The 24,715-nt window shown below is 42.7% G+C and overlaps 1 protein-coding gene across 3 annotated transcripts in view; it reads right to left on the minus strand.

Moving 5' to 3' along the window:
- Positions 1 to 3,190: 3,190 nt before the first annotated feature.
- The window catches only part of kdm5ba (lysine demethylase 5Ba), a 44,818-nt gene continuing 23,293 nt past the window's right edge, over positions 3,191 to 24,715 (minus strand). For 2 of the 3 annotated variants that reach the window (XM_088639911.1, XM_088639912.1), the window contains exons 12-27: positions 24,384 to 24,546; positions 21,507 to 21,626; positions 21,147 to 21,341; positions 20,667 to 20,848; positions 20,065 to 20,189; positions 19,398 to 19,548; positions 17,572 to 17,686; positions 16,089 to 16,444; positions 11,444 to 11,582; positions 10,562 to 10,741; positions 9,825 to 9,983; positions 8,674 to 9,162; positions 6,554 to 6,662; positions 5,409 to 5,602; positions 4,514 to 4,786; positions 3,191 to 4,116 (exon numbers count right to left, since the gene is read on the minus strand). In XM_088639911.1, the coding sequence (XP_088496037.1) occupies positions 3,979 to 4,116; positions 4,514 to 4,786; positions 5,409 to 5,602; positions 6,554 to 6,662; positions 8,674 to 9,162; positions 9,825 to 9,983; positions 10,562 to 10,741; positions 11,444 to 11,582; positions 16,089 to 16,444; positions 17,572 to 17,686; positions 19,398 to 19,548; positions 20,065 to 20,189; positions 20,667 to 20,848; positions 21,147 to 21,341; positions 21,507 to 21,626; positions 24,384 to 24,546 (3,088 nt within the window). In that variant the 3' untranslated portion in view covers positions 3,191 to 3,978. The remainder of the gene's footprint in view (positions 4,117 to 4,513; positions 4,787 to 5,408; positions 5,603 to 6,553; positions 6,663 to 8,673; positions 9,163 to 9,824; positions 9,984 to 10,561; positions 10,742 to 11,443; positions 11,583 to 16,088; positions 16,445 to 17,571; positions 17,687 to 19,397; positions 19,549 to 20,064; positions 20,190 to 20,666; positions 20,849 to 21,146; positions 21,342 to 21,506; positions 21,627 to 24,383; positions 24,547 to 24,715) is intronic. The other variant, XM_088639913.1, reaches the window with a different exon arrangement.

The following is a 24,715-nucleotide window of genomic DNA, read 5'->3' on the forward strand; positions in this document are numbered from 1 at the left end:
TCAGCAACAGCTTAAAAACCAGGAAGCAGAGGTTTTCTGGGTTGATTAGATCCGCTCTCTAGAGGGCAGAAGGCAGCTCCTCTGTAATGCTTAACCCACCAGCAGAAAGAGAGAAAGCAGCAGCCAAAACTGAGGGAAAAGAAACTTGTGCGACTGTAAAACTGTGAGTTTGTTGCATTGTGGGAGATTCTGAGTTTGAGAGAGAAGGTTTTTGAACGCGTTTGTACTATGAAGCCGATAAGCTGCTTAGGTGCCTGTTGTGCTAGATCTTCAATTAAGAGTTATGCTTTCGTTCTAGTTTTTCTTTTGGTCCCTTGCTCTGTAAATAAAAGAGCAACTGGTTTGTACTTTGCAGCCGCATTACAGTGGATATAAAAAGTCTACACACCCTTAATGAAATTGCAGGGTTTTGTGATGTAAATGTGGTGCCACATTTTCTTCACTTATTGAGGATAGTCTTCACAGTGCTCCAGGGTACATTCCATGCCTTTGATATTCTTTTATACCCCTCTCTTTGATCGGTACCTTTCAACAATAAGATCCCGTAGATGTTTTCTCAACTCCTTGCAGACCATGGCTATCCCAGTAGGATACAACCATGAAGGTTTCAAGGCAATGCAACAGGAACAGCTGATTTTTATTTGGGGTTAATCAGAATCACTTTCATTGATGGCAGGTGTATACTACTTCCCTTTGGACATGATTTTGAATGTGATTGGTTAACTCTGAACACAGCTACAGCCCCCATTATAAAAGGGTGTGCACACTTATGCCACCAAGCTGTTGTAGATTTTTTTTAATTTCAATTTTTCCTATTGATCTATTTGGTTTTCTCTTGAATGTTGCTGGTTGCAAGGTCACATTAAAGATGGAAAAATGGCTGACATGATTTATCTTGATTTCTGGCTTTACATCACAAAAACCTGCAATTTCAATAAGGGTGTCTAGACTTTTTATATCCCCTTTGTGTTTTACAGGGCAGGCCTATTGTAAAAGATTCCATTACAACATGTACAATCGGGCAGTCACAAAATGTAAACATGACTTATCTCTTCTCGTTTTGAACATTGTGAAAGATCATATCACTCGGGGCAGAATCTGTTCTAGCAAGAACTCACCCAGGCAGGAAATGTACCAACCAACCTTCAGTCCACATCGGGGGTAGAAAGATTGGGTCTGCAGATTTGAACTGAACATTTGCCCTATTCCTCTATTTGTTTTTTAAAATCTCATCCCACCACTGCGAGTATGACGTACTGTAACAGAGCTGCAAAAAACAAACTCCTAAAATATTGAGTCCAACCACAAATGACAATTTAATGAAAAGCTTAGATTGTTTCTTTTAAACTATCATGAACCAAACATGACCCCCTCCAAAGAAAATACAGAGATACTGAGGAATAAGGATGCAGAGCAACAACAGAAAGTGACATCAATGCATGTTTTTAGAAACACTCATGTATGTGAATATGAATACATTTGATGACTTTAATTCAGCAGTCGTGATTAACAAATGACACACTGTGCTCAAATGACCTTGTTGCAGAAGCACAATATTACTTTTCTAGACTATAAACTAGGGAGCATGCAATGGTGTAACCCGAAGTAAAACAAACCAGTATGCCCATCTTGGAACAATACCCTTGTCATTGGTAAGTCTGCAGCAACACCTCAGCTGGAGCCACCGACTTGAGCGAAGTCCTCCTTAGCAATCCAAGTTTCGTGTAGAGCAGCCTGATGGAGGACAGCAAGTGTGGTGCTGATCTGCAGTATGATGCTTGCGGTATACAGCAGACCAATCCATGGGAGTGTCAAGAGTGATGGTCTGGGAAGGAGGGTCTCGTCTTGACAGAACTCCACTCCTCAGCAGTTGATGGAAACCTGACTGCCTGGTGTTCCAATGAGAGAGTCCCTCGCCGTCCCTCCTTGTGGGCTCAACCTGATGGGATAACAGTCCAGAGGGACGATCTTTGTGCAACAGGGGCTCTCAAGAGAAATGGGAATGAAAGTTACTATGGTGTGGGTGCCCTCTGAGCTCTAACTCTCATGAGATGCATTGGGATAGGCGTCATCCTAGGCTCCGAGACCAGGAAACAGACACATGCTTGAGCACACTCTATAACAGGAACAGACAGATCCCACACAACAGCATGTGCAACTTAATTCACAGCACGCATCACATTTGTTTAACTTGTATCGTGTCCAGCAGTGGCCACACCAACCACTAGCCTGAGACTCATAGTAGACGTACTGCTGATTAACCCAGCTGATAAGAAATGGCAATCTGTATAATATATGTTTGTGTACCTGATACAAAAAAAGGAAGTCAACATTTGTTGCAGCGATAAGTGGTTTCTTCCTTTGCAGAGTATGTTAAGGAATGCATCTGGAAGTATTTTGATGAATGCAAACATGGTCTTCACAACAAATTAAAATAATATCAAAACGTATATACTTTTCACTCTCATTCCCATAAAAAACATGTTATTGTCACCTTATTAGTGGGCTTTCATCTCCTCGCACAACTCCATCTCTTAATAGTATGTTAAGATTTAGGTTAAATGGTGTGATGGCCCCTAACTGTGGCCCTAGGTATACACAGGGTCTATTGGTTTTTATTCCAGTTGAGCTATGCATCACCAGAGGTAACCAATGTGCTTGCTTGTGTAGACGTCTGGTTTATACTTGTTTATGCACTCCATCCTGTGTTTCAGATGAACCCACTTCAAGCATATTGTTTCCAACACATTCAGCATACAGAACCTACTGATCTTATTTCTGACATCACAGCTCATGACCGATGATCAGTTTAACAGACAGGTGAGAAAGATGGTGTATCAGACAACCCCAAAGAAAGCATTTGTAGATTCTGCTGCAGAGGTTCAGCTGGTTACACGTCAGGCTGCACTACTGAAGAAGGGGAGTTCTGAAAAGTGGATTGGTACAGAAATGCAAACTGCATCCAGAGCTGTCAGAGATGAACACACAAAATATGGCTTAACACAGAATTCAGAATTCAGCCTGTGGTGAAAAATCCAGCTAGAGGAAAAAGAAAGAACAGCACTGCTTCAGGACCAGAACAGGTAATATGAGAAATTCTCTTGAGCTGGCATTCTGATTTGCCTCTGGCAGCAGCAACAAATGAGACTAAACATGGACCACTCCTCCCAAAAATAAAGGGGAAAATGAATAACAGAACAAAGGGTTTTATTCCACAATATAAACTGCAACATTTGAAACAAGCTACCCCCAAAAAAGAGCCAAAGTACAGCTGTGGCAGTTTTACTTTACAAAGTTCTTCCTGTCTGCTACATCACTAGTCCATCTGTGCGTCCCTACAGTCTAACGGTGAGCGTTCTGTACATCAACCAATGCTAAAGCACCAACACACTGTTCAGAAGAGATTTCAAGCCACTGAACTCAGACATAGACCAGTTATTGCTCAGATAAATAAACCTAAACTACAAAAAAGAAAACTATTTCATATTATCCAGATGCTAGTACTAAGCAGTGGGTTTCCAAAAAAAATAAGTTTCTCTTGTACTTTTTTTTTTTTAATATTTGGTGAAAGATTCCCTGCACCCAGTATTCTCTGGTTCAGCATGCAGGACAATCCCAGAGGTATGAGAAAGAACGCTGCTCTTCACAAGGTGCTTCACTGATCTCTCTCTCTCTCGAGCCAATGGGATGGAAACCCCTGCAGCACACTTCGGCATCCTGCGACTTTAGACAACCACAAAGAGTTCATAGGAGGAAGAAATCAAAAAATACAAAAGTGACCAAAGAGTCTGAAAGTCCTGGAAAACAGTCCCATGAGGAGGGAAGTAGCACCGTGGTTTTCTTGTTGATTTTTTTTAACAAAGGGGAAGGAGAGAAAAGGGGGAAGGATGGGGGGGGGGGGTCAGTTACACACCCAGCCCTGTGGCTTACAAAACAAACTGGTAGGTCTTCTAGTCCCCCACCAGACCTCTGTGCTCCTTATTTCCTTATCTGGCCATCTTTTACAGTACAGCGGACACAAATATAGTCCTCCTTCTCGGCCAGCTCCGAGGAGACGCCCACGCAGATCTGGTGGAACCACTGGTTACAGCTGCCGTCACACTGGACCCAGTCCACCTGCAGGGAGATGAGACAGCCTTGCTCAGAGCAGTGCTCATTGCATACAACATGCACGTGTATCATCTTACAAGTGTAACTTGTCCATCTATTTTCTTTGGCCAAATCTCCATGGTGTCAAAAGGATCACATGAAGGAACCGCATTTCATTGCATTTGAGAAAATGTGATGAGAGCAATTTTAAACCTGTCCAATTCTGGATGTACATTGCATAGGGCATTACGAAAGGATATGCTTCCCTGAAAACAAAGGCCACTGAACACGAATACCAAGAAATAGCACAACTGTTGCTTTGTAATACATGATGTAGCATTAGCTGCAGAACCACCAGCTGTGGCATGGTTAGCCAGCAAGCTGGAGAGACTACAGCATCACCTGCCCCTGTAGCAAGACTGACCTCCTCTCCCTCGGGCTGCTGGCACTTCTCTGCCGGACACAAGGCCATATCCTCCTCCGAGTCATCCGAGTGGGAGAGGTCCGAGTGTGTGGAGGGAGAGGCGGAGGCTGCTTTGCCGTCCCGGGATTTCTCCTTGTTCAGTTTGGGCTTCTTCTTCTGGGGCTTCTTCACTCTGTCCCTCCTCTCGCCACTCAACCCATCCTTCTCCAGACGCCGCTTCTGCTTCTTCTCCGCCCCATTCACAGCTTCCTTCTTAAGACTGCAGCTTCCGTCCTGTGAAAACACGGCAGCACTCAGCCACATTGCGAATGCCAGAGTCCTGTGTGCTTCACGGGTTCTCTCATTCAATTAATTAGCCCCAGCATTTAATTACAATCAGGGATGGAATGAAAACCAAAGGGCCCTGCAGGATGTAGAAGCACAATGATGTCTTTTCCCCAATCAATTCAGTTCTGAAACAGTATCCAGAAACATCTCATCACATCTCCCCCACACTGTTCCCTTCAGGGAAAGTCTGTTGCGCTTTCATTAAATCCATATTAACATTTGCCGTATGATTTACGAATGTTTAGCTCTTAGAATCATGAAACAAGTCACGTTGAGAAGGCTTGCAACCAAAAACCAGAAAATAAATCCCCAATCAGTGGGATTCAGACACACTTGTAACTCTGGAGTATGAGGCCTGTGCCATTCAGCTCTGGTTCCTGGCACACCTGTGGCTGCCGATTAGGAAGCAAATGGATGGCATGGTATGATTATACCGAGAAGTGCCTAATTGAAAGTAACACTACAAATGGATAATTGTAGCCAAGGTTTGTTTTAAGATCTACAGACTTCCAGCAGTTGCATCCTAACCAAACACCTGCAAGAATTTTACTGCCTTGATGCTCAGCACCTCATTTTGTGGTGGGCTTCGTCCCTGAGAGTTGTGCTGCTTGGCTCCAGTTCTTTCACAGTTGGGCCCTGCTGGTGAGGTGTGCTGTCTGGTCAGTCCGTTCAGCAAGATCTGATAGAGCTGCTGGATTTCTGGCAAAGACACCTGCAGCAGGAGGCCTTCTACCATCAACTCCTCCAGCTCAGGACTCAGATCTGAGGAGAAAAAAAGCCACAGTTAGTTAACAGGCCCTATTAAACCTATTTTATGGAGATACTGGCAAGTGCATTTAGCACTTACAAAACAGAGGAGACCGTCTAAAATAGTCTTGTAAGAGAAACTACAACACTCAGGAAACAGGCCTGGAAAAAAAAAAAACTCCAAACAAGTTTAAATCATGGTTTGGAAACCAAGTCCACAGCTTTTTGTGTCTTTGTCAGAATTTCTTTCAAAAAGCCCTTAAATGCACCTTTTTGTGGTTTATTTATGACTTGGTTATCAAGTCTAACCAATATTCACAATATCATACTGCAGCAGAGTCTGACAGGGAACATCACTACTGTTTTGAGTCAGAAAAATGAGAGCAAAGCCTTCAGGATACCGTTGCTGTTCTTGCCAAAACCTGCTGCTAAATTACATTTAAGAAACCACGAAGAATAATATTTCTTGATTTTAATACGACAAGAGGTTAACAAAATAAAACTTTGATTCTGAGTAAACCGAAGTGTGGCTCTTCAGCAAAGCAGTGTTAATTCATGAGACCGGTGTGCTTGGAGGCAGTAAACAATCAAATGCACCTGATCAGCCTTAAAAGCACAGTTAGAACACAGAACAAAACAAAATACCTAAACCCTGCCAGACAGAACTAGACAGAAACTACCAGCTCCGAGCTCCAGATCTCACCCCATCGATTTTCTCTTAATTTCTACTGGCATTAAATGCATGCTCCATGCAGTTTACAGGTACTGGTTTTTACACCCTCTGTGGTGCAGACCTGCTCTCACCGCAAGAAGCTTTATATTACAAACCAGGCATGACTGCTCAGGGTGAAAATGTTCCACGTCTCTACTCGTCTCCAAAAGCACTTATTTAAAAATGCGCATACAGTGCAAGCTGAAAGACAAAGATCAAAATCCAGGAAAATCCCATGGGGCAGCAGCACTGACCCTGAATAGGAATGCATCGCTGTTCCGTATAAAAGGCCGTCTGAGGCTGGCCTGCCCTGTTCCACTCCTGAGTCGATGCAAATGTGGCTGGGCCAGGGCAATGTGCCGGCTGCAATAAGCAAACACAAGAAATGAATGGGGGGAGGGGGGGTGGGGGGAAGCATGGCAAGTGCAGCCTTCAGAGCACAGATTTGAAACACTGCAGAAAAAAGGAAGTGTGAGGAGGAACTGTAAATTACATCAGGTCCCAAGGCATCATTACCCATCGCTGAGGGTACCTGACTGGCACTATATTTAACAGTAATCAGTGTCATTAGTTCTGCATCTCCAGTGTCTTGAGAGTGATGGTATGAATAATTTTCCTTCCAGCCAGTACCGCCTGTATCAGCCAGAAACACCAACAATCTCTCCATGTATCATCAGGATTTGCACAGATAAAACAATGTCAAAAACAAAAACATGTAGAGAATTAAAATGTTTTCATAGGCTACAAAAAAAAAAGTGTAAACACAAATAGACCAACTTAACCCTCCAAGTCCAGCTCAGGGCAGTAATCAAGGCTGTACAATTTCAGGGTCAGCAGTAAACCGAAGTTTTTAAGACATGTCAGACTGCAGTGTAACAGGCAAACAAAGGTAACAGGATTGTACCACCGGGGAACAGCAGCGGTTACAGCAAACCACAATGGAGGTTAAATAACATTTAAAATCCCTCCATGTTTCCCTTAAGGAGATTTAGGGTTTGACTTCAGTATATGAGCATCTGTCCGAGGTGTGTTCACGTTCATCCTGTGTGACAGGGAGAACGGTAGACTGAAGCTCGGCCTCTTGCACTTGTTCAATAACTGTACAGTGTGTACGTGACAGGAAGATGGGCTTGCACCTCATCTGTGGATTCAAAATCAGCCTTCTCAAACCAGCAGGGAGAAAATTAGAAAACAAAACCGGTTTTATCTTGTATGCAGATCCACCGTTAACAGTTTGCATCAACACCTTTCAGCTATCTGGTCTTTACAAATTTACTCATGACTGACCCTTTTAAACAAACTGTTCTTCTATACTTATTACTTAATTTAGGATTCTCCCTCAACCCATCATGGCAGTCAGTATGGAAGGCACATAGCATGTCCTCCAGCACCCAGTGGTCATTGTTTTTCAGTAGGTGCTAATGGGACACAAGCCCCAGTGCTGCCACTGACTGCTCAGGCTCTCTGTCCCATTGAGCTACGGGGGCCAGTGTTGTTGTGCCAGGAGAAGGCAGCTCCGTGCCTACTTTGTAAATTCTCTGTTGTTCAGCCTAGACCGGACATGGTTTCTCTAGTATTTAGAACTTGTTCCACATCTTTGAGGAGTTTTGTTACTAGATAAACCAAATGGGAGTTTATCTTTTAAAGCAAATCTGGGAAGAAACAATTATTAATTTTACAATACAGAATAGTAAACTCTGTTAAGAAGTCTTTTGGTCTGTCGCTTAAAACGCACTGCTTTCATTTTCCCCTTACAAGATGCTTTACTTGAAAGGGGAACTGCAACACTATTGTCATATTTCAGGGTTAGATGGAATCAGCATTGATGAGTTCATTTCAAACTAATAAAACATTACTTTTGATTTTGAGACGGTTTTGCAGACAAATAATACTTGTTAACTGTATGCAGATCAAGTTGCAATGTCTGCTGTCTCTATTCGCTCATACATCACATTACATTAGTCATTACAGAGACTAGCGAGTTGGAACCGGGCTTCACGTCGCAGGTCGTGGAAACCCGAATGCAAGTTTGCAACATGGCGACTTGCAGTACTTTCACAAAGTTAACGATTTTGGGCTTAATTCGAAATTTGTAATTTTTTTCCCCAAGACGTCAATGAGTTTAGTTTGTGACTGAGATTTAATAAGTGGTCTGAGAAATTGGGACTGCAGTTCCCCTTCATGGCTACAGCACAGAACACAACGTGCTGACTTGCCAAGCTACGGCTGCAACAGTATGCATTTCAAACTTGAGCGTTTAACAGTCATATTTTCAGGTTGTGACTTGGACTGAACAGAAAGGAGGGACCCAACACGTGACAATGACCATCACCACACCAGCCTCGCTGGCGACGAGGAGGACGGAAGGGCCTACCTTTCCACTGGCCTCGGCGGTGTGGAGTGCTGTCCCTGGCCAGTGGTGCTGTGTGGGCGAGGCCCCCCCTCGCTCCCGCAGAGGGGGGAGGCTGTGTGAGGAGAAGACCTGCTGGGCCCTGTGCTGCCAGTTCACAGTCCGTTCGATCATGTAACGTAGGGCATCCCCCTCGGGCAGCCGTACTCGGATGCGCTGCAGGGAGGCCAGCAGGGGCAGGATTTTCTCAAGTGGGGGCTTCTCCGAGCGCTGGCAAAGCGGACATAGCCAGGCCTGGGCGGCCTGTGGATGGACGGGCCCCGGCACGCAGATGCTGTGGAAGGCGTCCCTGCAGAGCTCGCACTGTAACATTGCGCCCGCGGGGGGCTTCAGACACACGCACACCTTGAGGTCAGCACAGTCTGCCGTGGGCAGCAGTTTGGACTCATTGGCAGCTCTGAGGGCACCGAGTGCTTCCATCTCCTTTAATCGAACCTCAGCCAGTGTTGCCATCTGTTAGAAGAATCAAAAGGACATGAATAGAAATAAGGATTTGAGTACGGTGACTTACTCAGCTGGTATGTGAATTAATTGTGCTATAAAAGCCACTAATTACATAGCAATAGTTCTCTCAGTCAGCATGCCCTGCCGCCAGGGGACAAGAACATCCAATAATACCAGACATCCCGATTCTTCCTTAGGGTAAGACATGACCCCTGCTCCCCCTGCAGATGCAGCATGCCCCGCCAACATGACAAATGTCCCATGTTTTAGGTTTTTGCTTGGACATGGATAGGAGTTAAATGCAAGCATCTCAATCATGCATCAGAAATGCTAAAACCAGGGTTTGTGAAAGCTCCAGTTTTCTAGGTCAATTGCCGTTTTGAAATTTATTGATTTTCAAGCAGATAACCTTGTCCCTGAGAGCTCAACATTACTCGGTTCATCAAATCACCTGCTTATGTAGATCACAAATGCCTGCTCATATATTAAAGGTTACTGGACGGGGGGTTGGAGGCTTAACCACTACATCGGTCAAAAATCTCACTGAATCCAAACACAGAAAAAGTAACTAAAACCTGAGGAGGCCTTGAAAAACGTGAACCGCAGGAAGGATTGGGGTGATGAAGAGTGTCAGCCGAGCTTTGCCCAGTAAGAAGCGCTGCTGTACTCACAGCAGAGGCCGAGTCCTTGCTCTCCGACAGGGCTCTCTCCACATCACTCAGACAGTCCAACCTCACACAGCGCTTCTTTCCACATTGAGCCGCCTCCTTTGCCTTCTTTGTCTTTCTCTTCTGAGCCCCAGTCCCGACCTCACACCTGGGGCACAGCACCTTCAGACACAAACAGGCCGATTAAGAAGCCAGAACTCCATATGAGGGCTTTTACCTGCCTATCACAGTAGCAGTGTGCTATGATATAGGCATTACTACCAATACGAAACTGTGCAAAAGTTAAGATTCCACTGAAAACCCCTTTAATTGTTCTTTGTAATTAAGTTAAATGTGAACTTGTATCAGTCATGAATAGGCAAGTGCATCAGATTGAAAGCCCTGTGTCCATCATTTACCTTTCTCTTCACACATTAGAATCACATTTACAGTCCAAGACCAGAAATAAAAGTAAACAAATAGTTAATTTCCAAATGTTTTGTAAAATACAACAAAGGTAATTTGGTGATTTCTTCCCCTAGTTACAGGTAGCTCCCTATGACTTCAATTCACTTTCTGGCAAGTCCTTATAAGCAGTTTCAGAACAGCAGCTTCTCCTTTGCGGTCAAACTTTGCTGGCAAATTAAACACTGTGAACTAAGTGCAAACTGGACTGCCGTCTTACATCACATGGAACGGGGTAATGCAGGAACCCAAGAATGCAGTCCCTTTTGCTCCCATGGCACCCTGCAGTCCATTACCTCCAAGAGAGAGTAGGGGGAATTCTTCATTAGGAAGGTTTTCGCTGCACACTCCTTCCAAGCCTGAACCTCGGAGACCAGAGACTCCAGGCGTACAAGGGAGTCCAGCTGGACTGGAATGGCTCGACCCCGCAACACCATTTCAGAAAGGGTGTCTAACACAGGAACACGGCCGCCAAGCTGAGAGAAACACAAGCAATCATGTTTTTTTTATAATTGCAAGACATAGTTGTTATAGCTGAAAACCGAATAAAACACAGAGGATGCCAAGTTTTGATGCACATTACAGAAATTATTCATGTAACGGGCCTTCCTTCTTTTACACTAAAAATCATCTCGAATATCTTCTCTTTTAAGCAATACATATATATAATTGTAAATTTTGCTTTAAATTGACAAAATCCCTATTACTCTTACATACTAATTTCGACTTGGAAATCCTTCTTGGGTGCATGAAATTCATATCTTTGAAGAAAGAACACAGAAGTGCTTTATGCTCCCACTGACACTGTCCATTTACACAGGCAACCTGTGTAAGCTGCATTTGCACTGTCCTGCATAATCACGGCTGCTTGCGACCGTATCAGCCCCATCTTTGGAATGACCCCACCGGGGTTCTCAACATGAGGAAACGATTGACAGCTCTGCTGCCAAGAACAGCACGCAAACTGATGGTTCTACTACAAGCCTGCAGGCAGTGGTAGCTCCCATGAACAATGTATTGTCTGCTCCAAGTACTCTAGTTGAGGTGAAAGGATCTCTTTGTCCCGAATTGAGAACTGCCACAGGTGCTTAAGCCAGACACAGAACGGAGCCAGCTTCAAGGCAAAGAAATGGATGCATGTGCAAACATTCAATAAACCACAGAATGAAAGGCCGTACCTGCAGTGCCTCCACCTCCTGAAGCCACTCTTTTGCCTTGTGCACGGAGTCTTTGAGCATCAGGCAGTTGGGCAGATAAGCAGGAATGCCTTCCGACTCCTGAACAGCTGCTGCCAGGGTCTCCAGGCTGTGATGGGGCCTTGTAAAAAGAATGGGGTCAACATGAGAAATGGCCATTACCCTGAAAGCTGTCTTTTGCGTTATCACACTCCACATCTTCTAAGAGCTGGGCAGTGCAACACGGGTCTCTCACGCTTTTACGCTTAAGTTCCAAACGTGGACGTCAGAATTAAAACAGAACATTACCAAGATTATACAACCGTGGAAATATAAAAAAAATAAACTTATGCCATGTGCCCATAATCCACTTTATTAAAAAAATGGATTTAAGATTTCCAAAGCTTACCCTTTAAAAACAAAATGTATGCTTGTTACAAGATCAGTTAGGTTTTTAACCATTGGATTTTTAACAACCATGAATACAGGATAAAACTGTTGAGATCACATATGTGAACAATCTTAGAGAATCGTCCTGCTGATTTTTAAGAAAGCCTTCAGGGAAAATAAAACTGCATTTTACAGTAAACAACTTGTTCTGCTGCTCCTCTCACTCCCACCCAACATACTGTTACTGGAAATTTCCAGTCGCCACTGATGATCAGTCGGTACTGGTGTATGGTATTGCATCTTACTTGAACCTGCAGTAGACTGGTGGTATACTTTATCTAACCGTTCTTGCTGATTTTATAACTTAAGCTAGCTCACAATGAATGTGTCCACCATGACTAAGCACTGGCTCTTTCCCAATTAGGTTTTAAAACACAGAAGTGTCTCACACATCCTCTTACTGAATACTTCATACTAAATATTGTCACAATTAGGCTTTGAAACACACTAGCATGATTTCTGAAAGCAGCCCTATTTGATACAAGACAAGTGTATAAAAACCTAGGCTGTAATGAGGGCTTGGTATATGTGTAGGATACCCTGACATTTGGTTTTAAAAAAAAATACTTTCAAAACCTGAATGAATGCATCTAAAAATATTTTACTATAATCCAAATTAAGAATTCAATGACTTTATACTTAGTAGTTGGTGAACACAGAATACAAATATGAACACAAGCAGTTTACTTCCACTGTCTTGGAGAAGAAGCGCCAATCAAGTTACTGAATTCAGAATGCTTTAAAACAGTCATAAAAGTCGCTTCTCGAAAAGAGTAGGGGTGTAACCCCGGTGTCCTGGCCAAATTTCCAATTGGCCCTTACCAATCATGGCCTCCTAATAATCCCCTTCTATGAATTGGCTACATTACTCTGCTCTCCTCCCCACTGATAGCTGATGTGTGGTGAGCGTTCTGGCGCACTATGGCTGCCGTCGCATCATCCAGGTGGATGCTGCACATTGGTGGTGGTGGAGGGGAGTCCCCATTACCTGTAAAGCGCTTTGAGTGGAGTGTCCAGAAAAGCGCTATATAAATGTAAGCAATTATTATTATTATTATTATTAAGAGTAGCATCTAGTAGATGCAACATGAGTTTCAAGCTTCAAGTTGAACCAACTTTAAAACAAGAGAAACACCAAATCTATGCAGCTCTAGTCATGAAGTGCCGACCTACACACAGCAACAGTGAGCAAAATACTCTTACAATCATTTGATCCTGTTAATCTCTCAGGAAGTAGCCCTGAACTCTAAATGCAACCCTTGCACATTTTCTGCTGTGTATCAATGGCGGATTAACTTTTCAAGCAGCTTTTCATAAGATATGCGTCAGTCCTGAACCCCTCACAAATGTATCACCAGGCTTCACATTATCACGGCTGTCTCAGCAACTGAGACAATTCACCTACGTGGTGACTATCCTAAACTAACGGTTAAGGTCTCGTACTCAAACAGCTGTGTCCCACAGAATTGCTGGCTATCACACTTTTTTGGATATGATTTACACCAAGCAGTGCCGATCATATTTTGTCACATAAAACCGCAGCAACAGCAGTCACAGAACAGAGGGGACAACGAGGGGACTTGACAAGTATTCAAAATCTTCAAAGGCTCTGTCAAAAACTTCCTGGCGGACCTTTTCAAAACCAACAGTGAAACACAAACAAGACGATGGAAAGGAAACAAGAACAAGAGGAACTTCTTTGCTCAGTAGGGTTATGGGAATCTAGGACAAGCCGTCCTCGCTGTGGAAACAGACAGCCTGGATTCATTTAAGAAATGGCTGAATGAGATCAATCTAGCTACTTAAATCCAAATGGGCTAGATGGGCTGAATGGCCTCTACTCATTTGCAACCTGTCTTATGTGTCAATAACGTTACAAATAGAGGCAAGCGTGATGAATCTGAACAGCTTATCCAACAAAATGCAATGAAAGCACTGAAATGACTAATTAATGCCAATCTGTTTTAAACTAAAGCATGAAACAAGCACGTGCTTAACATTTAAGCAAGATCATAAGCCCGGTTTGTAGATTTCCAAACTGGTTGAAAGTTAAAAACCTCTCACCATGGGCTGCAGTGCCCAACATTAATAATGACGAAATGACATTCCTCACTGTCCATATTCTCGATCATGCCAAGCTGCAGCTTTGCAGGTGTAAAAGAGCAGGAGTGCACATTCTGTCACACACAAGGGATTAGTTATTCAAGTATTCCACAGAAGTTCCATGGCTTGCTAACAAAACTAGGCGGTTACGTAGGCAAAGTATGAATAATTTTTCCCCCACTCACTAAATAGCCAACTGAGGGACTAAGACAGTACAGCACGGACCTTAATTTAATCGGTTTAGACTGAGAATCTGTTGTACTTACAAAAGTGTAAGTGGCACTTTATTACTAAATAAAAAACTGTTACAAACCTTACTGAACTGCATGCCTTCATGCCTTTCACCTTTGAAGCATTAATATAAAGTCTGGTGTCGAACTGTAATGAAGTTAAAGTTTGCTCAAGTTTTTTTGAGGATACTGAGTTTATTACCTTGAGCACCAGTAACACCCCTGGTAACACATTACTGCAGTACAATATGCTCTGAACATGAAGTTTGGAAAAAAAATGGTGTTTTATGAGGCATAAATAGCCAATCAGCTGTAGTAAAAGAAGCAGTAGGATTTTGTTTCATGTGATGCCAAAATAAACAAATCTGTAGTCGCTGATCACACTGAAAGTGTTTCCTAATAAAGTTTCATTCCTGAGAGTAAGCCTATTTAATACGCCTATGAAAAAAAAGAGGTTTTCTCGATGACAAAGTCTCTCTTAACCTCAACAGGGCAGGCCTAGCATAAGCACACACCTAAGAATTTAGACATACCTGTTTTGAGCTTTTCTCATATCAGTAAGCCATGAAAGAAAATTCCTCTCCGATTAATGTCTGCCTCTTTCAAAGTAGTCTGTCACCATGCTGTTTCCTTTAAAACATCTTTGTTTTACATTAAGTTTTGTAACTAAGCATTTCTAGCAGCCTTTTAAATAAATGCAATGGAAAATTAAACAGGTTCTATCCAGCCAGATACCACCATTGTAAGTTGAGACACTCTTCCACTTCCTACAATTCCCAATTAAAGTGACTTCAAATCAAAGTAAGTCTCTTATTACCCGATACAATGTATTGTTTGCAATACCCTGCACTGAGCTGAGACATGTCTAGAAGGCCTTCACATGTCGGCTCTGCCACGTGGCACACTGGTTTCACACTGTAATCCCTGAAAGAAAATGGCAGGAGTTCTGTGCCTCCAGAGGACAACACCACTCGCACTGTTAGGCCCCACAGGACCCCCAGCTTAGGAAGGAAAGTGTGTACAGATGTGGGGTGGGGTCTGGTGCCAGCCAGCCCCAGGTTTCCTTAGACAGGTCTGCATGGCTCTGGACAGCCTCTAGTCCATTAGGAGTACAACCTGAATGGACACCCTTCAGACGATGAGACATACTGGAGTCACAAAGGAGGAGGCACTCCATATCCAGATGGCAATATCATGCACAATCCAGCTCTAGGAAGATGTGGTACGAATATATATATATAAAACCAAAAGACAAACAATAGCCTAGAAGTTATGAAGCCAATAAATGTGCAACAATAGTAGGAGCCATGCCATTAAAAGCTTTTTCGGCTGAAGGGTGACACCGATTATAAATGCACTGGGAGCTAATGGAATGATGTCAGAACTAGAGTGACATGCTCACTTTTTGTTGGTCTTGTTGAAAAGTCTAGCAGCAGCATTTTGCACTAGCTGTAATTGAAATGAAGCATCATCAGGAACACGGACAAAACACTGTTTTGCAAAAATTAATAACAGCACGCTGATACTTTGATCACGGTAAAAGCAAGTCAACAATCTTCGCCAATGCACAAACAACAATGGATACCAATGTATTTCTGAGAAAGGGCTGGACTCAGTCCAAGCAGCAACACACATCTTTCTATTTTAATGTCTGGTGTAAACAGGATTTTCTTTAGCAAGTTCCGATACTATAGCCGTGCTTTCTTCATGCACTATTACGAGTCTGCAAACATCTATTAATAAAAAAAAACAATTACTCAAAACAAATATGACACTGGAAAGTGTTCTTTCTGAAGGCAAGGCAACACCCAGGTTACTCTGACTTCTTGGCAACAAATCAGACATCCCTGTTGCTGGACCCTCACCTGGCCTTGATCAGGCTGTGGGCCTTGTCCTCCCAGTGCTCGGAGACAGTGAGCAGCTCCTGCAGACGCGCCATGGCCTTCTCCACCGAGGGGTGGGGGCTCAGGCCCACACCCTGGTCGATGAGCCTCCGCATGGTGTCCAGAGTCAGGCTGGAGGGCTCGGCGGAGGCCTCCTGCACCCCCTCCAACCAGCGCGCCTGTTCCAGTCTCTCCCGCAGTAGCGGCAACTCGGGCAGCTCTACATCAAAATCAAAGCTCACGTCCAGGAGGCGCTGGATCTCCGAGGCTTTGGGTGTATCCTCGTTCAGTACCTTCTCACTGTGCTGCTGGAAGTCCTCCACCCGACTGAGGAGGTCCTGTGAACACGCACACACATATTTCGGGACCAGGTAAGCTGTCTGACAGGATGACCTTTGAAGACAAATGCTGTGCGATCGCACGTGCAATTACCTTTTCAGATGTTAAGCTGCCGACACAAAACAGAATACATTTTTACAGCAGCAGCTAAAAGTGCCTGCGGTACAAGCAAATTAATGTATAAAATAAGAGTCTGAGCAGATTATGACCAATCAAAATCAGTCCCTAAAACATGAACAAAATAGAAAAAGGAAAAAAGAGCATCAGGCAACTTTATCCAGCCATCATTGCGTTGAATGTATTGCTAATAAAATAGTCCTGTAACTAGATTTCATTCTGAACCAGCATCCACACTGCTGGGAAACACAGAATACTCTGAACAAGACATACAGTATGTTAAGTGGTGGTATCCCTAAAAAGGCACATACAGTTCTATGTGTTTCAGTGTGATGGAGCTGGTTAGCTGAAACCTAGAACTTAATGCCATCCATCCATCATTGGGAAAGGTAAGGATTATGGCAACCTGGATCCTATAGCAGCAACACAGGGTTCAAGACAGGACTACACCTGTCACCTGTCTATCACAGGGAACATGTATGACCAAGCACACAGGGATAATTAAGACAATTTGTCTTGCCAGCATATGTTTGGAGGGCAGAAGGAAGCTGAAGCATACAGAAAAAACCCATGGAAACACTGGAAGGTTTTCACAGAGAGGACACCCCATTCAGCATCAAACCCATGACTCTTGTGCAAACAAGCAGAATTTAATTCAGGTCTGAGAATTCGCTTTCTCAAGCAGGAGGACTCCTCCAATGTACTGACATTTAAGACTGAAGTTTGCATGTGTTAAACTGAACAGTATATATATATAAAAAACTACTGACAAAATTACAAAATAATCAAATTAAAAAATGAAACCCCCCAAAAATCCTGGAAAAATATGTTTTTCTTCAGATGATGCATCTAGAAATGCAGCTTTGGCACTAAATGTAGCTGATTTACCCCTTCATTCTAAGGAAGCTACATTTTCCTCCAGAAACAGGGTCTGCTTGACATGGCCTCACATTTCATTCTGTGTCCTTGCAAGACACAATGGCCTTCCTCTAAGCCCCCCTCGGCATACCTTCAGCAAGGGGGCCTGGCTGATGGTGCAGGGCAGGGTGTAGAGTTGCCTGACGAAGGCCTGCAGCTCGTCCACCGTGAGCTGGTTCTGAGATTTCCCTCTGCAGGAGCGATACCTGAGATTCACACACTCGTCAGGACAAGGACGCAGCAACACTGTCCACAGATGCCAGGACAGTTCAATTCCTTCTTAAAAACAGTTCTGCTCCTAATGCGGGTAACAGCGAAGGGACTCCATGCTTCATCCAAGAATGGACGGAGCTCGTTTTATAACATTTTTCTTAACAAGTGCTACTTTTTGACACAAAATTCATCATGTTGGAAGATTCAACAGACAAACCTTTCCAAGTGGAGAGTGGGAAAGAAACTTGATAAAGATGAGGATGTTTTTCCAATTCATTTTTACTTCCACATTTGTTCACAAAAATTTTCTCTCTCTCATTATTTGAACAATTGATGCCTCTGGTTTTAAATCATGTACTGATGTCACGTATAATGTAACAATAATGGCTATGGCCTTCTGCCCAAGTGCAACAATCAGTTAAATGTGAGATCAGGGTTTAATGAAGTAGAACACAGCAACCTTGCTAGCAAAGGGGATTAAACAGGCTGGTGTAATTAGAAAACATTATAGTGTACATAGGAATATCACAGTGAAATACTTTTTAAAATGTGCCAAATTATTTGGATACAAAATATACCTTAGAAGTTTAGTTTTAAAACTTTATTAAAATGACCAAGAAAATCACTGCATTTACAGAGGCGGGACCTCAGTTCAAGCCCTCTATCATTTGCATTCAAATGTTCAACAGATTTCCTGCCTCTGTAAATGCAATTAATTACATTATTTAATTAATACATTATTATAACTAAATATATTTAAAAGCAGAGGCATCAATTAACTGTTCAAATAATGAGACATTTTTTGTGACCAAAATCTGGAAGTAAAAATGAATTTGAAAAACAACCCCAACTATCACTCTAGTTACAAATCTTTGCACAGAAGGGCAATTTACACAATATTTTGTCAAACAAATCCACCTAACACAAACAAGTCACAAGAAACACTGTTTAGAATGTTTCCATAAGGTTTCAAGTTAACCTTTAACCATGCTTTCTTGCGCAGCCCACTTTGCCTTAAATCACTTCATCACTCACAACTACCATTTACACTAACGTTCACTCAACTGCTTTTACAGTCAGTTGTACTCCACTCCCGCACACTTGCCTGCTTTTATTAAAACGATAAACCTAAAATAATATCGGAGCTTTATTGTCATTCTTGGTTAACCAGATTAACTTCTGTTTGATACTGGCAACGCAGATCAAATAATTTATTTCATCTATCATGTGTCCAATTTGGTGTCCATTTGAATTATTGATTCCAGATAATTAGCACTTTTCAACATGACTTTCTGGATTTGTCTTAAACCAAAGGATTTTCTTAATCTAGTGACCCGTCTTACTATTTTGCTCGCCACTTCTAAATCTTAGAAATTCTGAGATCATGAATTCACACTTTAACCACTCAGCAACACAATCTACATACTTTTAATTTATTTTCCATTCACAGTGCCACATTTATTGATCTGCTCTTCCCCATACAGAAAGCGACGCTTAAAAACCTAAAATAATAACACTAATTTTTCTCAACACAATTAACAATGAAGGGTTCCAGCACTGGTGTTAGTTCACTTGGTCTAAAGAAAAATGAAGGAGACAATGAATTCTGGGAAGGTTCAGATGGGAAGGAGGGGGAAACAGGGATACAACACTGCTCTTAACTACATTTAAACCAGGTGATCTAGTGTGATCTGACATGGTTACCTGGTTTGCCTTTTTCCATTTAGCAGCTGCTGTGCCACAGAGGCACACTTCTCTGCATCCTGAGTCACCAGACGCAGGTGGCGCAGGAGATCATTGTCTGGAAACCTCTTCATCTCAGATTCCTCTATCAAGGAACGAAACTCATCTAGACCTGTTATTTAACAAAAGACACACATTAGAAAACTGCAATGTTCAGCCAACTGGCCTGTTTTTATAACAGGATGCTCACCGTGACCGATTCTTCTCATTTCAAATGCCCTTAATTTCACACTTTTGTCTCTAAATGTTAGCCCCATCGGCTTCATATCTTTTACTGACCTTACTTAACACCAGTGTTTTAACACCTGGAAAACCACAAAAGATAGAACACTTGCTTCTGCTGCATGTTTTTTAGGTAACAATTAATAAGTAAATGTCCATGAGGTATAAACTCCTTTTGAGACTGGCAAATGTTTTAGATGCAAAAACAATCCAAAAGGTAAAATTTTAAAAAGAAAATGGATTCAAATAACCTCTTATCAAAAAAGCTAGACCCAGTTGGGGAAACAATGTTGCTAAAAATAACCAGTTCTTTTAAATTTATCCAGGGACTCGTGTTGGGAGTAGAATTGAAAATGACTAAACAATCCACATTAATGGACTACAGGGATGAACACTGACAACTCACTTCTCTTCTTGTCCATTTTAGCTTCCAGTAACTCGGTCACATGACAGGCCCAATCATCGTAGGATTCTGCACGCAGCTTTATGGCATTCATCATTGGATACAAGTCATCCAGTGTATATCGATACCTGTCACACAAAGTATGGAAAGCAAAGGTTTAGCAAATACGTAACAAACAGCGGGAGCTGAAAGCATCACGTTTTATGTTTCAGAGGCCAAATTACATGCGATACACAAACTTGCCTTACAAATGAGACTTGGTTTTGAACATACTGGGGGATCTAACATTGCACATCAAGCTGCAATACTGGTTCTATTTTTAATGGTGTCAATTTTGCCAAGAGGCTGAAAAAACTAAGTCTATTTTGCAGGGGTACAAAACAGGGATTGATTGAGAATGAACCTCAATAAATATCCAGCCAGTGACAATTATGAGACATACCAATAACTGAAAAAACCCTGCTCTGGAAACATAACTGATTGACATAAGCTTCGCTGTGGTGGATTCAGTAGCATTTTAAGGGTATAATGCACAGACAAAACAGACCAAAAAACCATCTTCAATCCTCTGGATAAAATAAATGAGGCGGAAGCTGACAACATACTTCAGTGTGTAGTTCTGCACAGGGCAGCAGCAGAGGTCCTTAAAGTGGTAGAGACACACAAGGCTTCCAGGGCTGCAGGGGCAGGTGACAGCAGACAGGAAGCAGGTGGTCCTACATATGGCACATTGTCGTTCGTCGTCTGGGAGGAGATCATATTCCTCCCTCTCCGACTTAACCACCCCCTGCGGGAATTCAATATCCTTTCATCAAGTAACAGGTTGCGTCCCCACAAACCTCCCACTGCAACTTCCGAGTTGTCTGTAATCTTTATACAATTAATACTTTTTAGTGCTTGCTTAAGAGCAAACTGTCGCGATGAATTACAGGAATGAGAATATTAACTAGCTGTAGATGAACAGTGCTGAAAAGAGAACATTCTAAACAGACTTACAAATTCAGTTGATGAAGTCCTGCACCTGAAGTGTAATATATTCTGGAGGATAAGTCCTGTAAGGGATTTTGCTTTCAGAGGCCCCTCACCATATTCCTGACTTCCTCGCGCATCGCCCGCTCCGCTTTTATCATGACAGCCATGTCCTTCTGAACGGCAGAGGCCAAGACCACATCAAGGGCATCGGCTTTGGAGGCTATTTTGCAGATCAGCTCATCGTGGGAGAAGACGCAGTACCGGTGGAGGAGACGGTAATGGTCCACACACTGCCGGCCCAGCGGCACCTGAAACACAGGTGGACTCAGCTCGGTGCTCACATTAGAAACATTTTTGTCAACACAAAATTACTTCGAGCCTACCAACAACAATCTGTTAAAGATTTATATTTTTGCTATCGATGTTGGGATTAGGTCTTTTACCTTTGTAACGAAAATTAAGACAAGTCTTACCCAGTCCACAGTACAGAAATTGACAGCCTCTGCGAAGTTAAAGCCCTGATTGAACCCACTATGGTAGGCTCTAGGAAAGGTGATCACGAACTCGCCTGCACACTGATTGGTTCTATAAATCTAAAAGAAAACACAAGGACGGTATTAAAAAAAAGAGAGAATTTTACCAAAAACCTGATTTAAGTTATTTCCATACAGGAGATATTCACACCTCAGAAGGAAAATAAAGCTTGTATATGTACGTAACCAGAGGTACACGCACCCAGGCTGTACAGCTTTAAAAACCAACACTGTCCTTGGGATCACAGACAACATAACTGAAGACACCCATAGGACAGCAGTTTGAGCAATTTCAGGTTAGCTGCAGACTCTTAGCCCCGGACCCAGGTAACCCCAACACCTCTGTTTATGGGTATTTTCAATTCAATTACCATCACTGCATGTGGCAGACTGGTTGCAATAAAAACCCTCTAAAAAACAAAACAAAAAAAAGAATTGAGATACAGATGATTCTTGAGAGAACACCTGACCACACCTACTGTAACAATTTTGATTGCAGCCAGACCATAAATAAGAACAAAAAAGGAGGAGCTGCAACTGATGGTTCAGAATACAACTATCCTTCATCCCAACTCCACCCATACCCATCGTCAGGGCCTTCCAGAACAGTTTTGCACCAAAAGTCCCTTTGGACATAACTCACAAAAGAAAAGCCAACCCTGGTACCTATGAGGGAAGGATGGTATATTCTAACTTGGTAGGTTCTTTTAAGAAAAAGAGCTGATAAATTACCTCTTCCCCACCCCATATCACATGATATCCTGATTTTACAGTTACTGGTTTACTTCCAAGATATAGTTCCCGCTTTTGCCCAAGATAAAGAAAAAACAAATATCCATGGTAAAGAGGACGTACCATACCTTACATTTAACACAAGATCATTTTTCCCCCCTACTCAGACATACATATACAGTGCCTTGCGAAAGTATTCGGCCCCCTTGAACTTTTCAACCTTTTGCCACATTTCAGGCTTCAAACATAAAGATATAAATTTTTTATTTTATGTGAAGAATCACCAACAAGTGGGACACAATTGTGAAGTGGAACGAAATCTATTGGATTTTTGAAACTTTTTTAACTAATAAAAAAATGAAAAGTGGGGCGTGCAAAATTATTCGGCCCCTTTACTTTCAGTGCAGCAAACTCACTCCAGAAGTTCAGCGAGGATCTCTGAATGATCCAATGTTGTCCTAAATGACTGATGGTGATAAATAGAATCCACCTGTGTGTAATCAAGTCTCTGTATAAATGCACCTGCTCTGTGATTCTCAAGGTTCTGTTGAAAGCGCAGAGAGCATCATGAAGACCAAGGAACACACCAGGCAGGTCCGTAATACTGTTGTGGAGAAGTTTAAAGCCGGATTTGGATACAAAAAGATTTCCCGAGCTTCAAACATCCCAAGGAGCACTGTGCAAGCGATCATCTTGAAATGGAAGGAGTATCAGACCACTGCAAATCTACCAAGACCTGGCCGTCCCTCTAAACTTTCAGCTCAGACAAGGAGAAGACTGATCAGAGATGCAGCCAAGAGGCCCATGATCACTCTGGATGAACTGCAGACAACTACAGCTGAGGTGGGAGAGTCTGTCCATAGGACAACAATCAGTCTTACACTGCACAAATCTGGCCTTTATGGAAGAGTGGCAAGAAGAAAGCCATTTCTCAAAGATATCCATAAAAAGTCTCGTCTAAAGTTTGCCACAAGCCACCTGGGAGACACCCCAAACATGTGGAAGAAGGTGCTCTGGTCAGATGAAACCAAAATCAAACTTTTTGGCCACAATGCAAAACGATATGTTTGGCGTAAAAGCAACACAGCTCATCACCCTCAACACACCATCCCCACTGTCAAACATGGTGGTGGCAGCATCATGGTTTGGGCCTGCTTTTCTTCAGCAGGGACAGGGAAGATGGTTAAAATTGAGGGGAAGATGGATGCAGCCAAATACAGGACCATTTTGGATGAAAACCTGTTGGAGTCTGCAAAAGACCTGAAACTGGGACGGAGATTTATCTTCCAACAAGACAATGATCCCAAACATACAGCAAAATCTACAAAGGAATGGTTCACAAATAAACGTATCCAGGTGTTTGAATGGCCAAGTCAAAGTCCAGACCTGAATCCAATCGAGAATCTGTGGAAAGAGCTGAAAACTGCTGTTCACAAACGCTCTCCATCCAACCTCACTGAGCTCGAGCTGTTTTGCAAGGAAGAATGGGCAAGAATTTCAGTCTCTCGATGTGCAAAACTGATAGAGACATACCCCAAGCGACTTGCAGCTGTAATCGCAGCAAAAGGTGGCTCTACAAAGTATTAACGCAAGGGGGCCGAATAATTTTGCACGCCCCACTTTTCATTTTTTTATTAGTTAAAAAAGTTTCAAAAATCCAATAGATTTCGTTCCACTTCACAATTGTGTCCCACTTGTTGGTGATTCTTCACATAAAATACAAAATTTATATCTTTATGTTTGAAGCCTGAAATGTGGCAAAAGGTTGAAAAGTTCAAGGGGGCCGAATACTTTCGCAAGGCACTGTAGGTATTTTTTTCAAAGGTAGTAGGAACCCTTCCAGTATATGCCTCGGTAAATTTCTATTTCTGTCCTTGAGTGCTGGAGTCCTGGTGGTGTATTTCAACTAGCAACTCACTAAGAGATGGGTGCCTGTAATTGTGATCCAAAAAAGTCATTAGAATCGGAGCAGGAAAGCGAACCTGAAACCCTGCAGGGTCCATGTCTGGCCCATTTAAGTTGGGGTAAGGAAACGCAAGACAGTCTCTAGCTGAAAAGAGGGGTGTGTAGCACAAGTGCACTTACTGGCACTCCGTGGGCCATGAGTGTGTTGGGGTTCATGATGGTGACGAGCTGATGCAGCAGGTCGGGCTGGGACTCAAAGAGCTCTGGGGCGAGCTTCTTCATCACATCCTCCAGCTGTTCAGCTGCATACCCTGGAGCTCCATACCACGTTTTTGGCTCACCCCTGAAACAATAAGGTAAGTAAAGCCACTGCTCACTGACTTAACTACATATTTTACAGTATTATAGTACAGAAGTAAAAACAAATTGTGAAGACTTTGCAGAGAAAAATAAAGAACATGTTTAAAAGAGCTAGGGACCAAACACAATTGACTGTATACTTTAAAAAAATT

The sequence above is a fragment of the Lepisosteus platostomus genome, chromosome 7 (genome assembly GCF_059453375.1).
Source record: "Lepisosteus platostomus isolate fLepPlt1 chromosome 7, fLepPlt1.hap1, whole genome shotgun sequence".
NCBI classification, from domain to species: domain Eukaryota; kingdom Metazoa; phylum Chordata; class Actinopteri; order Semionotiformes; family Lepisosteidae; genus Lepisosteus; species Lepisosteus platostomus.